Here is a 14,780-nt window from a genome sequence, read left to right as displayed (position 1 = left end):
TCGTGAGCGGGGCTGTTCCGGGGTCTCCCTACAGTGCCTGCTCCCTTCTTCCCTGTGGCCACTGGGCAGGGATCTCCCAGCGCAGGGCCCTGGCACCCGGGCCTGGATGGCTCGGCAGGAGAGCCTGCATGCCATGCAGGGACTCAGCTGCCCCCATCCCAGGGTGACTATGGCACATTGACCTAGGGTGCCCTCCCCACTCTGGCATCTCCCCCACTCCCAGCAGGCTGGGGTGGAAATTTCTTTGAACCCTTTCCTTCTTGTTGCAGCTGATCCAGTGCTTGAAGCAGGGAGCTCTGTCCCGCACAACCGCCAGCACCCAGATGAATGTCCAGAGCTCCTGCTCCCACGCCATCTTCACCATCCACCTGTGCCAAATGCGAGTCTGTGCCCAGCCTGACCTGGTGAGACTGCGCGAGAGGGACAGGGGAGCGCCCTTCGCCGCACAGCACAGCAGGCGTGAGCCGCTGTCAGGCTAGTTCCTACGTCTCCCTGCCACGTGCTGGTTGACAGCGGAGCCACAGCGGGATGCTCTGCGAGGGGGCGGGTTGGGATCTATCATAACAGAGGGATAAAGCCCTGTTCCCCTGCGGGAGGCACTGACGCTGCAGTGTGTCTGCTTGCCAGGTGACCGGCCTTCCAGAGGGATCCCAGGCCACCAGCGAGTACGAGACCCTCACCGCCAAGTTCCACTTCATCGACCTGGCTGGCTCGGAGAGGCTGAAGCGGACGGGAGCTACGGGCGAGAGAACCAAGGAGGGCATCTCCATCAACTGCGGCCTGGTAGGCTCTTAGCGGGTGGAGGAGACTGGGACAGGCTGCAGTGGATATAAAGGGGCTGCTGGACACAGACAGACCCTGCCTGGCTCACTAGCTCTCAGCCTGAGCCACCATGGGTCACCACTAGGGGTCGCGCGGTGGACTCGGTGGTGAGGGATGGGGCCACTAGCTGCGCTATCCAGCACTGTCCCCAGTAGGGGTAGATTCCAGGATCTGGGGGCTCGGGAATAACGTGGAGGCAGGAGAGGGGCTGCACACTGGCTGGCTGGTATAGCTGCACTGACTGGCTGCTAGAGCATTGGTCCAGAGCCCCCCCCGCTCCCTGGAAAGAGGTGGCTCCGATCACCCTGAGCTTTGTTTTCTACAGGGAGGGGCCCTCCCCAGCACGGGGGGAAAACTCAGTCCCTTCCATTTTTTGTTGGCAGCTGGCGTTGGAAAACTTCATAAGCGCCCTTGGAGACCAGAGCAAGAAAGCGGTACACGTACCCTACCAAGACTCCAAACTGACCCGGCTCCTCCAGGACTCCCTTGCAGGGAACAGGTAACAGGCACCCTGAGCCAGGGCGTGGGGTCCCCCAACGGGTGTCAGCTTCAGCTGGGTGTGTGTGACCCAGAATGGAAGAGCTGTGCCCTCGCTGGGTCTGCACCCTGGGAGTGTCGCCTGAGGCGGGTGAGGGATTTCTGAGTAACAGGAGGGCCGGTCGGGCTCAGGGATGGACCTGAAGTGCCGTGTGGGTTTCCTGGGGTGGCGCGTTGCTGAGGGTCCGGTGGAGTCTCCATGGTGACTTTTCGAAGGTAATTATCTCTGCTCTCTTGATCCCGGGCCCCAGACGCAATTAGGCAGCTTTCGTGGAATTAGCTCTTGCAAAATACCTCTGAGCCCTTCGTGATCTGGGACTTGGCAGCTGAGTTTCCCAGCACGGGATTGCTCTAATCCCTCCCCCTTCCTGCCTCAGTGATGCCCCGAATGCCCTGCCGTGGGCTGCCCGGGGTGGCGACTCCCTGAACACCACTTTGTAATGAGCAGGGGAGGCCACCCAGGGTTCTCTTTGCTGCTGCCTGAGCCACACTCCCAGCCTGTGCCGGCCCAGGGTGGAAGGGGCCCACACCCCGTTTATAAAGTAAATAAAGGCCAAAGGGGGGTGTGGCTGGAGCTGCCAATAGGCACCCATGTGCCAGCGTTGGAATTGGCTGATCTGACGTGGCCCAGGTGCTGCATTGTTTGATGGCAGCTCCAGCTGACCCCATTGGCTCTCCGTCCCCCCTAGCCAAACCATCATGATCGCCTGCATCAGCCCCTCTGACCGGGACTTCATGGAGACCTTAAACACGCTCAAGTACGCCAACCGACTCGCAACATCAAGAACAAGGTGGTGGTGAACCAGGACAAAACCAGCCAGCAGATCAGCGCCCTGCGGGCCGAGATCGCCGGCCTCCAGATGGAGCTCATGGAGTACAAGGCGGTAAGGGGCGGCTGAGCAGGTGAAGCCTCGTGTGTGTACGGCCCACTCGGGTCACCAGCGAGGATCGAACCCAGGACCTTCCACGCCGGCCCCTGCTGCTTGGGCTAATGGAGTAACTCCACTAACTGAGTTTGTGGCAGGCTGTTGTGGTTGCTGGGACTGGCTGCTAGAGGGAGACCTACTTGCATGTACAAAGCCTGGGTATGACCTGGACTCCTCGCTGTCACAGGTTCAAATCCCAGCTGCAGCAACACAGCCTCGAATGGCATGGGGAAAGTATTCCTGCCTCCCCTGCACAGATCTGGCCCCATGCTGTGTGTACAGCTACTCCTCTGCTGGCCTTGGCCAGCACCATGCCCTCCTGGGTGCGGTGTATGCTGTGGCACTGGGCTCCACCCCAGAGATGGCTGTGTGTCAGTGGTGCTGTAGTTTGTGGGTAGGATGCAAGGAACTATGGTGAGGTAGGCTGTTAAAGGGCTGTATGTCATGTCTGAACGGGAGAAGGCTTCAGGGTATCTTTGGGAGCTGGGAAGGCACCTCCTGCTTTATATCCCTGTCCTGTGCGGCATATCAGACATCCTGCTTCATGCTGAGCTTGTCTGGACTGGTTTCCCATCAGCGGCAGCCAGAGGTTGCTATTGAGCTGAGTCATGTATCTCCCCAGCCCGAGAGGAAGGATGGCCCAGTGGTCATGGCACTGGCCTGGGACTTGTGAGCCCTGCGGTCAAGTCCTTGCTCTGCCACAGACTCCCCATGTGACCTTGGGCAACTCCCTTAGCCTCAGGGCCTCAATCCCCATCTGCCCAGCCGGGGTCAGAGCACTGCCCTGCCCCCTGGGGGTGCATGAGGGTAAATGCATTAAACTGGGAGGTGCTCAGCTCCTGCCATCATGGGGCTCAGATCAGTACCTTACCTGAGTAAAGGGCACTTACAGCATGTCAGCTGCTCCCTGTTTCTGCCGTCCCCCGAGCACGGCCTTCCCACGGGCACGCCTGCCATTTTTTGAGTCTCTGCCTTTTCCCTGCTCCTCTTGCTGTGACCCATCTTTAAGGTGACCATATTTCCCAAAGGGAAAACAGAACACCCCCTGGGGCTGGCCTGAGCCCCTCCTCCTCCCCCGCCACCACGGGGCTGCCTCGAGCCACTCGCCTGAGTCCCTCCCCTCATGTGGGGCTGGCCTGAGCCGCTCATGCGAGCCCCCATCCCTGTGCAGAGGGTAGGCAGGGCTGGGGCGAGCAGCAAAGCACATACGGGATAGGCCGACTATTTCCCAAAGGCTGGGGCCAGTGTCGCTGCTCACCCGAGCCCTGCCTGCCCCCCGCTGGATCCCAGCCTCCCCCCCACGTTCCTCTGCACCCCACTTTCTTGACAAAACTGGGTGTTTGTCCCATTTGCCCTTGGATACAAATGCCCACTTTTGCCAAAAAAAAGTCGGGACGCCCGGGACATGGCTTAAAAAAGGGACTTGTCCCAGCCGAAACGGGACGTAGGGTTACCCTACCCATCTTCCTCAGTGCGGCACCATTGAGCACGTGGCCGGCTGGGTTTGGCCAGGGCTGACCGACGCTGTGGCTTTGCCCTCTCTGCATCTCCCTTTCTCCTCTCCCTGCAGGGCAAGTGTGTGATCGGGGAGGACGGCGCCGATGGCTACAGTGACTTGTTCCAGGAGAACACCATGCTCCAGAAGGAGAACGCCACCTTGTGCATGAGGGTGAAGGCCATGCAGGAGGCCATTGATGCCATCAACAGCCAGGTCACCCACCTGATGAGCCAGGAGGCCAATTTGATACTGGCCAAGGCAGGTGAGGGTGGGCACCTCCGGAGAACGTGTCTGCGAGGTGGGGCATGAGGATCGGTTCCACGAAAATTACAGCCACCCCAGAACTCAGGTCCAAGGGCAGCTGAGTGGCAACCCAGCTGCTAGGTGTTTCTGATCTAGTCCGTGATCCTAATTCTGTCCCTCCAGGTGATGGCAACGAGGCCATCGGCGCCCTGATCCCGAACTACATCCGGGAGATCGAGGAGCTCAGGTGGGCATGGGTCACGTTCTCTCCTTCCGCCCGTCTGGGGGGGCCGCGTATCGCGTGCAGCTTGAGAGGACCTGCAAAGAGGCAGTGCGGGCTAGCGGGGGGGCTGCTGACCTGGGGCTCTGGAGGCCCAGATTCCCTCTCTGGCTCTGCCGCTCCCGGCTGGGTGACTGGTGCCGCGGGCACTGGGTTCAAATAGTAGGCTGGCATCGCAGCTCTGCCAATGACCTTGGGCAAGTCACTTCCCCTCTCTCTTGCCTTTGGTCTGATGTGACCATTTAGATTGTCGGCGCTTTGGGGCAGCGCCCGTCTCACGGGTGTGTGCAGCACCTGGCACAACAGGGCTTTGATCCTGTCTCTCTCGGTGCTGCTGAAATATAAATAAAAGCCCCACATTCGAGATGGAAATGTCTCCATCCTGTAGGGCGTCCGGTCCGGCCCTGTGCTCCCAAGCTTTCTCTGGAGCCTTGGCTGATCCGGACTTAAATGCCTCCCAGGGGTGCATTGAAATGCAGTCTGATAGCTAGTGCTGCTCATAAATGTGGATTTCGTGCTGGAGAAACTGACAATCCCGGAGACAGGAATCCCCTCGCTCGTTCTGGGCCAGATTCTCAGCTGGTGTAAAATCAGCGTTGTCACACTGGGGTCCCTGGAGCAATGCCGATTTACGCCCCTCCCGCTGAGGATCCAGACCCCTGTCCGTAATGCTAGAAAACAGAGGTGCCCCACCGTGTCTAGCGCAGCCGCTGCTGAAGATTAACCCTTAGGCTGCCATGTCAGCGTATCACCGTGGCTGTTGAGAACTGGCTGTTGGCCATAGGGTTGCTTCTCTCCCCTTAGCATTCAGACCTGGTGGGAAGCCCTGGGGCCTTTGTGACGTGGCCTGGGCTGCATTGCCATCTAAGTGAAGGCACTAAATCCATGAAGTGGCATCTGCTGTGACTCTTTGCTCCCACGAGAGGCATGCAGATGGTTAGTGGTGGCCATGCCAGCTTTCCTTCCCTGCGATGTCCTTCTGCAGCACCCCTCCCCGGGAGCAGAGCCCTGAGCCCCTTTGTCCGAGCTGAGCGAGGGCAGTTTAGGTTCCAGACACACACTCTCCCGGTCACCCCTCCTTAGAGGTTGGGGGGAGGGGGTGTCTTTTCCCCTGGGGTGTTTGGACATCTGCCCAGGGCAGCAGATCTCCGTAACCAAAAGCCCCTCCGATCCCCAGGACAAAGCTCTTGGAGAGCGAAGCCATGAACGAGTCGCTCCGCTGGAGTCTGTCGCGGGTCTCCTCCAGGCCCCCGTACTCCCTGGGCTCATCTCCAGGCCCAGGCCTGGGGGCGCTCAGCAGCCCCGTGGTCTCCATGGAGGCAAAGGCCACCGAAGTCCTCAGGCGGGCCAAGCAGGACCTGGAGCAGCTGAAGAAGGAGACCAGGCAACGGAGGAAGAGGTGATGGCCAACTCCTTGCTGGGAACAGAGGGCGGGGGCTGTTCTGGGTGCTCCCACCCCTGGCTCTTCATTATTATGGCAGGACCATAGTTATTGGGATGCCCACTTCTCCCTTGGCTTCCAGCCTTGGCACCCTCCAGCCCCCATCAGCCCTGCTGGTCCAGACATTGTCCTGCCCCATCATTGGGAAGCCAAAGCCATACAGCAGAGAATAAGGACTCCTGGGTTTTTTTTCTCAGCTCTGCCTCTGACGTGCCACATGACCTTGGGTGAGTCCCTTCCCCTCCTTGTGTCTCAGTCTCCCCATCTGGTAACACTGCCTGGCCCGTCCCTCTGGAGGGCAGTGAAGCTGGGTTCCTGAAGGGCTCTGAGATGGAGGGTGTTGGGGATGTATGGTCTAAGGGGACCGTGTGCCAGGGCTCCCCTATCACCGGGGTTCATCCCGTCTCTTCCTGGCCGTCTGGAGAAGAAGGCCAAAGCTGCAGCAGGAGAACTGGGAGGAGACGGACGAGAACGAGGAGACGGACGAGAACGAGGAGAACGAGGAGGTGGGGGAGGCTTCCCCCGTGGAGTGGGGGGTGGGAGCCCGATTGCTAGCCAGAATGCCAGCGGCCTTCTCTGTGCCTCGCCGGCGCTTGGGGCAGCTGTGTCCTGCCGCACCCTGGGAGGTGGGGCAAAGCCCAGCCTGTCTGTGGGAGTCGCAGGGAATCCGGGGGGCAGAGGCAGGGTCCATGACCACCCCCCCATAGGGCAGCCAGTCTGCTGCTGTTTGGCCCCGCCTAGGTGTGGAGAGTGGGGGCAGGGCATGGCCGAGGATGGCGGGTAAGACAGTCCCCTCTGCTCCCTGGCAGTGCCATGTGCCATCTGACACCCGGGCAACAGGTGGGGCAGGGCAACTAGCCACAGGCCTTTTCGTGCAGCTGGGCTTCGTCCCGTGAACCGTGTCCCCTCTGCCCCAGCCGTCCCGGAGGTTCTCATCAGGTCCTTCATTTTCAGCTGCCATCTCAGCGGGGAGGGTGGGGGGAACTCCCCAGACATGGCCCACTCCCTTTGCACACAGGGATCAGCCCTGCCCCTGGCCCCGGGTCAAACGTCCTCTCTCCTGCCTCTGCCTGGCACTGGTTTCCGAGGCAATCGCTTTAATTCACCCACATCTGGGGGTGGCGGATGGGGAGAGGCCTGAGCCCCTGCGACGATAGGAGAGGGGCCGAAGGCTCCTGATCTCTGCCCTAACCCTGCGCTTGTTTCCCAGGAGGAGGAGGAGCGGGAGGAGAGTGGCTGTGAAGATGAAGACGAGGATTCGGGCAGTGACGAGAGCCTGGTGGACTCGGACTCCGATGCGGAGGAGAAGGGTAACTCGGAGGGCACGGCGCCCAGCTCTGTGCTCAGGCTGGGGCCGGGGATATCTGCAGTGACTCAGGGCTGTGCCCCTTTTGGGGAGGCGGTAGGCGGCTGCAGTGGGCCTGTAGGGTGAGCTGGGCAGGTCTTGGCTGGAGGTGCACGAGGTGCCAGTCAGGGTGCTAAGGTGGTCCGGCTCAGCTGGTGCTCAGTGGCACAGGCCTGGCTGCCAAGCTCTGTCCCTTCCTCCTCAGCCCCCCGCATTCGCCTTCGGCTACCCAGGCAAGGCTAAGACCGCAGGAGCGAGATGCCATCCCCTCTGAGTCCTGCCTCATCTGCCTCCTTTCCTCTGCAATGCCAGAGTCCATAGGGGACCTGTGAGCCAGGCACTGCCCCTCCCCTCTCCAGGCCGGCCCAGGACTGCCTGGCTCTCCCCTCCTGACCTCCCCGGGGCTGCCTGGCTGACTGACTCTCCCCCCACCTCTAGTGGTGAATTTCCAGGCTGATCTGGCCGACCTGACCTGCGAGATCGAGATCGAGCAGAAGCTGATTGACGAGCTGGAGAACAGCCAGCGGCGCCTGCAGACCCTCAAGCACCAGTACGAGGAGAAGCTGATCCTGCTGCAGAACAAGATCCGCGACACCCAGCTGGAGAGGGACCGGGTGCTGCAGAACCTCAGTACGGGCAGTGCCCCCTCCACCCCCCTGCTCATCCCATCGCACGGGTCCTCTGAACCAGCGCTGGCAGGAGAAACCCTGGGGTTCTCCCGGTGCCCAATGAGGCCCAAACTGGGCTGCTGCCCCCTGCATTCCATGTCCCTCTTGCGATCCCCAGAGATTCCCGCTGGCTGCTCAGTGTCTGGCTTCCCAGCTCCTGGGATCGATCCTTCTCCTCAGCTGTGTGCCACTTGTCCCGCCTCTTGATCAGGGCTGGGCCTGGTGACCCCGTGACCTCCCAGCTGTGCAGTCCGCTGGCTGTGGGGAGACAGTGGGTGTAGGGCCCAGGGAAAGTCCCTTCCCTCGGAGGAGCTCCAAGCTCTGACACGCGTCAGGGAGACAGGGCCAGGCAAAGAGGCAAAGCCACCTGGCATCTGTGGCCAAGCTCCCAGCTGCTCCCGACTTCCTCCCAGCGAGGAAACTGTGGCTCTCCAATGCAGGAGCAGCAGCGTAGCCTGCCCATGCAGAGAGCTCCATCTCCAGGGCTTTTCAGTCCTGGGCATCTTCCCCGAGGGGGGCAGCTGATGCTATAACTGAGACTTTAGTGATTGAGACACCTGCCCCCAGCTGAGTCCCACCAAACTCATTTCAGCGGCATCCCCCTCTGGGCTGAACAGCAATGGCTGCCTGGAGGAGAACAGTGTGCACCCAGTCCCTGGAGCGGTGCTGTCCCTGGCACATGCCTGGCACTGCTCTGCTGACGGGGTTATTGGTCTAAAATAGGCCCATGGTTCTGGCTTGCAGGCAATGACTGGTCTAGGCTACTCGGCCATTGAACATCTCTTGAGCTGCTGGACCAGGCAGGCTTGTCCCTGGAGGCCAAGAGTTAATCTAAAGTGCCCCCCACTGAGGGTGCTTTCCCTGGGGGCCTGGTGGGTCCAGGGGGCAGCTGGGTGGGATGGAGCGTGATGGGCTCGGCCTAGCCTGGTACTCTGAGCGGCTCTGCGCCACCCCCTTCAGGCACCATGGAATGCTACATGGAGGAGAAGGCCAATAAGATCAAGGCAGACTACGAGGAGCGGCTGAAGGAGATGAATCGGGACCTGCAGAAGCTGCAGGCAGCCCAGAAGGAACACGCTCGCCTGCTCAAGAACCAGTCGCGCTATGAGCGGGAGCTCAAGAAGCTGCAGGCTGAGGTGGCAGAGATGAAGAAGGCGAAGGTACCTGGCTGGGCAGAGGAGGAGGGGGCTGGAGGGGCATGGCCCGCTTGCGCTAGCTCTTCAAACTGGGGAGGGGCAGTGGATGGGCACAGCCCTTTGTGCACACTCCTTATGCTGGGTGTGGCTGTCGGGGGGCCCGCAGGTGGCACTGATGAAGCAGACACGGGAGGAGCAGCAGCGGAGGCGGCTGGTGGAGACCAAGCGGAATCGGGAGATCGCCCAGCTGAAGAAGGAGCAGCGTAGGCAGGAGGTGAGAACCCAGCTCCTCGCCAGGGCTCTGCAGAGAGGGCAGCTCTGGCTGGGGCCTGTGCCCCTCACTCGGCTCTGAGCTCCCACACCAGCTGGCCAGGGTGCAGCGGGGAGTGCGGGTTCTCCAAGGGGTCTGGGCCTTTCCTGGGGAGATGCCCCAAGCCAGGCTTCTTGGGACCAGATGGGAAGGGTGCTAGAGAGCCCTCGCTGATGCATGATGTGTCAGGTCCCCTCCCCTGTGCACAGGTGAACAGTTACCTGGGTGAGCCAGCCTGTACCCAGAGCCCCTGACGCAGGGTGGGGCAGGGGCAGGGGAGCCCCTGTGACAGGGCAGGGTTGAGACAGGGAGTGGGGCCATTCGGGATATGGGGCAGCAGGGGAGCCCTGCAAAGCTGTGGCTGAGCTGCAGGGATGGCTGAGCAAGGTGATGGGAAATCTGGAGCAAGCGCTGCACCAACAGAGGACCAGATTCCACTCTCTATTACGCTCGTTGTAAATCTGGAGTAGCTGCATTGACATTAGCGGAGTCGCTCCAGATTTACACTGCTGCTGCTGCGATGTGAATCCAGCCATCACCTGCATCAAGAACATTCCACGTTCAGTCCTGCCCTACCTCTGCTCGACAGTGTGTTAGAGCTCTTCTGGGTGCCCGGCCGCTGGGATCAGTGCCCGGCTTGGCACCCAGGCCCACTCCTTTCAGAGCCCGTGTTGGGCCACTGGCCGGCCAAGGCCTGCAGGTCCTGTGAAGCCAGGAATGGGGCCGGCAGCATAGAACAGCATAAAACCCTGCCTGGTTGGGGAGCTGTGTGCTGGGCACCCTGTGCGGAAACCAGCCACCCCACTGTCTGTCTGGGGACTCCTCCCCCTGCTGAAGGCGCAGCACGTCCCCTCTCCCAACCACATGTCCATCTGTCTGTCCATCCCTTGAGATCAGCACCTGGTGGGGTGGCAGGTTCCGCCTTCCCCAGGTCAGAGGAGGTGATTGCTTCCTCCTGCATCTCTGGTTGCTGCTCAGGGCAGGTACAAATGCCACAGTGCTGCCATCGGTTACAGCAGAATAAATCCAGGTTTTACACCGCTGCTGGTGAGATCAAAATCTGGCCAAGGGCCTGCACTGAGAACATCCCACGTGCTGGCCTCCATTGCTGCCATGGGTTCTACCCCAGACCCTGGGTTCCTCTTTAGCGGCTCACGCCCGCTCAGGAGTCGACTGAGGCTTGGTTTCTCTCCCGCGCAGTTTCAGATCCGGGCGCTGGAGTCTCAGAAGCGGCAGCAGGAAATCGTGCTGTGAAGGAAAACCCAGGAGGTGAGTGCCAGCCCCTGCACCTGCGGGAGTCTGGAGAGCCGCTCGCGGGGCCATGACTGGGTGGGCGCTGAGGCCTGGCACCTAGATCGGGCCGTTGGCAGGGCAGGGCCCTGGGGCCTCTCCAGATGGAATAGTCCCCTCTGCTGTCCCAGTGGGTCGTGCTCCGCCAATGCTGGGTTGTTCCCAAGGTGCTGGCCCTGGGTGGGGTGGATTTCCCACAGAGCCTGGTGGTTTTATGGCTAGGAGTAACCAGGCAGGAGATGACAGTGATTGTGGGGGAGGAAATGCCTGCCTCTGGGGGCAGCTGATCTTCTGGGGTCAGGAAGGAGGAATTCTCTGCATGCCATGTGTGACCGTGCACAACAGGCTGTGTCCCCCTCCCTCCTTCCTGGAGCTGGGTCCTGGCAGCTGACTTGGTCAGGTGACTCGTCCAGGCTGCCTCCTGCCCCAGCACCCGTACAGCTTGCGGGACGGTGCGGTGCTTCGATCCCAGCCCCTTCCCAGCCCCTCCTGATGCATTCTGGGAAACTGCTATCCAAGGGTACCGGACCTTCACCCATCCCATATAGGCTCAGCTCTCTTGAAAGGTGATCAGCTGCTTCCAGGCTCACTTTGCCACCTGAGAAGTGTTGGAGTCGCTCTACCACTGGGATGGCTGGGGGGCGATGCCCCCTGTGGGTGTTCCCAGGAGGCCCAGCCCTCTGGCACTGCTCTCACCCAGGTCTCTGCTCTGCGCCGCCTGGCCAAGCCCATGTCGGACCGGGTCTCTGGGAGGCTGAGTCAGAAGCCAGCCATGCTGGACTCGGGTGCGGAGGTGTCCGCCAGCACCACCTCCTCGGAACCGGAGTCCGGCTCTCGCTCGGTCTCCAGCATCGTGCGCCAGTGGAACTGGAAAATCGACCACTTCCTGGGAGACCCTTCGCCCTCCGGGTCAGACCAGTGCTTCCGAATCCGTGTCCCCCGCGGCCTCGTTCCCTGCTTGGCCCTCAGGCCCCGGGCTCCTGGGTGTTAGATGGGAGCGGAGTTCTGTGGGAACACGGGAAACGATCACTCTATCATCGTGGGCAACTCTGCCATGTGGTTTGACACGTGAGACTCTCCACATTGGCTGGAGGCAGACCTGATGTGTAAATGCCCCTCTGTCCTGAGCACTAGTGGGCGTGATGGCCGAGCGCCCGCCTGGTGGAAGCCCCCTGACCATGTCCCATCTCACTGCAGGAAGAAGTTCCCAAAGAAGGGGATGAGCCAGACCTTCAGCAAGGCGGCCCGGCTCAAGTGGCAGTCGCTGGAGCGGCGCATCTTTGACGTTGTCATGCAGAAGATGACCATTGTCAACCTGGAGGCAGATATGGAGCGGCTGATCAAGGTGAGGTGTGGGGGGCAGTGCCCTGGTGGGGATTGGGTGGTCTGAGCATGACCGAGGGCCAGGAGTGCTGGGAGGCTGCTGGCACCTGGACAGCGCCGGCTGAGGCGTTTCCTTCCCACCCACCCCCCAGAAACGCGAGGAGCTGGCGCTGCTGCAGGAGGCGCTGCAGGGGAAGAGGGGAAAGCTGCAGGTGGAGAGCCCGGAGGAGCAGAAGGGCCTGCAGGAGCTGAACGAGGAGATCGAGGTGCTGACAGCCAACATTGACTACATCAACGACAGTATCGCCGACTGCCAGGCCACCATCATGCAGCTGGAGGAGACCAAGGTACCGGGGGAGGGGGCCTGTGGGCGGGGGCGAGGTGCAGGGGGTCTGTATATGGGGAGTTGGTCTCACGGGAGGGGGAGCGGGGGAGATCACCCCAGGGCATTGTGTGCTGTAAGGGAAAGGGGGTGCTCTGGGGGCTGGTTGATAGTTGGGGTGGGGACTGGGCGTGAGCAGGAGGCTGGCTGGCTGGACTCTTCCTCTAGGCAGTTTAAACATAAGGGGTGCAGGAGGCAGGCTTGCAGGGTCCTCTTGCTTTCTAAGCTCCGACTTCTGGGCTGAAACGTTCTGTCGTGGGTCACACAGGGAGTCAGGGCCGAGCTGGCTCCCTGCTCTTAGCCCCCAGAGCTCGCCCCCTCCCTACAGAAACAGAGCAGCTGTTGCAGTCTGGCTGCTTTCTCTGCTTGTTTGCTGATGACGGCTGTATAAGGCCCAGTTTAGCAGGTGCCTGAGCACTCATGGGGCTGTTGCGATAGGCTGCCGTAGGCCCGTGGGCGCCAGGCTAACGGACATGGCTGTGGCTTGGCTTGGACCAGCAGAGGCCAAGAATCAGCCCTCTTACGCTGCACGGTCTGCAAGGTCGGGGCCAGGATTTAGGAAGCCCCTTATATGTTGGTCCACCAGGGTCTCCATCGGTGCTGGATGGTTTATTTGTGGAAGGGATGGCTGCGGAGAGCATGATGTCCACCACCAGCTGCTAGGCCCAACAGCCCTGATGGGAGTTCTGCACATGCTGGAGTCAGTGGAAGCCCTGTCCGTACCATGGGACAAATGTACCCATGGTGTATCCAGTGCTGCGGGCAAGGCGTGGTCTAGCCATGCTCAATCCTGTCTGTGTGCACAGAAAAACCCATGTCAGCACCAGGCTCCAGCCTGGGTCGCTGCCAGGCTCCAAACATGCTTAGAACATGGGCTTTCTCCATTCCCTGCGTATACGGCAACACAACCTCCTGTGAGAAACTGCCTCGACCCAGCCCAGTTCCACAGTGGTGTTCCTGTAGGCTAGACCGAAGCTAAGCACGGGCCAACTCCAGGTGTAGCCATGAGAGAGGGTTGAAGATGCTGTTTGCTTTTATAGGAAATCTCAAACCCTTTTAGTTTTTCTTTCGAAATTTCCAGGGGGAAGAAAAAATCAGTTTCTCCTCCCCCCCCTCACACCCCACCCCCTGAGAAACTGGAATTTTTGTGGTTTTTGAAAATCAGTTTTGATGGTTTAAGGCAAAAAAAATGGGGGTCTTGGGAAAGAGTTTCCCTTTTTTGAAACCGCAAACTTGTGCTGAAAGCTGTTGTCAAACATTGAGTCTCTTTTCTGATGTCAAATTTTTGTAAAGGGAGGGTGGGATTTTGACCAAAAAGGAAATTTTTGTTTAATCAGATATTTCCACAGAGAAACAATAGCCTAATAATGAGCCTTTCTCCCTGGCACCTGTCGGGTGTCTGTGCTCCAAGGAAAACCCCACAGCACAAGTCTCAGAGCCTGGATCCATTGCCTTGGCTCGCAGGGCTACGGGGCTAAAACAAAGAGTGTAGACATTCACACAAGGGCTGGAGCCTGGGCTCTGGAGGGTCTTGGAGCCCATGAGCGGGAATGTCTACACTGCTACTTTTAGCCCCGTAGTGCAAGCCCAAATCCTTTGGCCAGAGGCTCGCTGCTGTGGGTTTTTCTTTGCTGTGTGGACGCACCGTTAATGACATGGGGGGGTCTGACCCAGGTTCAGCACAGTGTAGCTCTCTGCTCCCCTCCTAGCAGCTGGAGGTCGTAAACAGGTTTTTAGTATATGTCTACGCTTAATCTGCTACAGCTGCAAGGCTTTATGTGTAGACGCTCCCCGTTGGAGTAGGTAATCCACCTCCCAAGGAGGTGGCTGTTTAGTTCGGTCAGCAGAGCTACACTCTCCGGGATGGGGGGGGAGGGGGGGAGGATTTTCACACCCTGGAGAGACATAGCTATGCTGGTATAAGTTCCCAGTGTAAACCTGCCCTTGGTCTGCTCTGGTCACCTGGCTAGCGAGCAGCTCCTGCCGTCCAGGTGGTAGAAGCTCCTCTTCTTTAAATCCGCAGGTGTGTGGTTCAGTCCCCATAGATGGCCCAATCAGGGGCCTGGTTCCAGGCACACATCCAGTGCGAGTGCTCATGCACAGTATTGGCATGCAAGTCGTCTTCCCCGCCGCCTGCTCGCAGAGCACCTGCGTCCCTGCCGGCGTCAGCCAGTCAAGGAAACCCCCCCGGTTCCGTGGCGCTGGTGTCTCTGCTGGCCCTCTGCTTTCTGCCCTTCACCGCCCTCAGCGCCGTTCTAATTCCCCTCCCTCAGGGTCTCTCTTGCACCGTAGGAGGAGCTGGACTCCACCAACACCTCTGTGGTGATCAGCTCCTGCTCCTTGGCCTTCAAGTGGGGGTGCAGCTCTGGGGGGTGGATCGCAGAACATGGGATCCCAGGAGGCCCCCTGTTGGGGTTGGATCACAATTGCTGCAGGTCAGGTTTGGAGCCAGGGCTATTTGGCTGCACCTGGGGCATCCTTTGTGCGTGGGTGAGGGAGACTGAGAGGCTGGCCTGGCCTGTGTTATGCTGGACCCAGGGAGGGGAATGGGTTACAAGCAGCAGCTGAGTGAGGCTGGT

At 60.3% G+C, this 14,780-nt stretch overlaps 1 protein-coding gene across 1 annotated transcript in view; it reads left to right on the top strand.

Annotated features, from left to right (window-relative positions):
* Positions 1-14,780, top strand: part of LOC128827328 (kinesin-like protein KIF21B) — a 28,811-nt gene that overhangs the window by 2,444 nt on the left and 11,587 nt on the right. The window contains 18 exon segments of the mRNA XM_054011187.1: positions 270-404; positions 628-783; positions 1,206-1,321; positions 2,049-2,128; positions 2,131-2,243; positions 3,856-4,045; positions 4,210-4,273; positions 5,484-5,705; positions 6,172-6,253; positions 6,958-7,057; positions 7,531-7,722; positions 8,721-8,920; positions 9,063-9,170; positions 10,407-10,475; positions 11,197-11,405; positions 11,694-11,841; positions 11,972-12,166; positions 14,494-14,552. Coding sequence (XP_053867162.1) covers positions 270-404; positions 628-783; positions 1,206-1,321; positions 2,049-2,128; positions 2,131-2,243; positions 3,856-4,045; positions 4,210-4,273; positions 5,484-5,705; positions 6,172-6,253; positions 6,958-7,057; positions 7,531-7,722; positions 8,721-8,920; positions 9,063-9,170; positions 10,407-10,475; positions 11,197-11,405; positions 11,694-11,841; positions 11,972-12,166; positions 14,494-14,552 — 2,438 coding nt within the window.

This window comes from Malaclemys terrapin, chromosome 21, assembly GCF_027887155.1.
Source record: "Malaclemys terrapin pileata isolate rMalTer1 chromosome 21, rMalTer1.hap1, whole genome shotgun sequence".
In the NCBI taxonomy this organism is placed as follows: domain Eukaryota; kingdom Metazoa; phylum Chordata; order Testudines; family Emydidae; genus Malaclemys; species Malaclemys terrapin.
The sequence above is the reverse complement of the archived record's forward strand: the minus strand, read 5'-3'. Positions and strand labels throughout refer to the sequence as shown.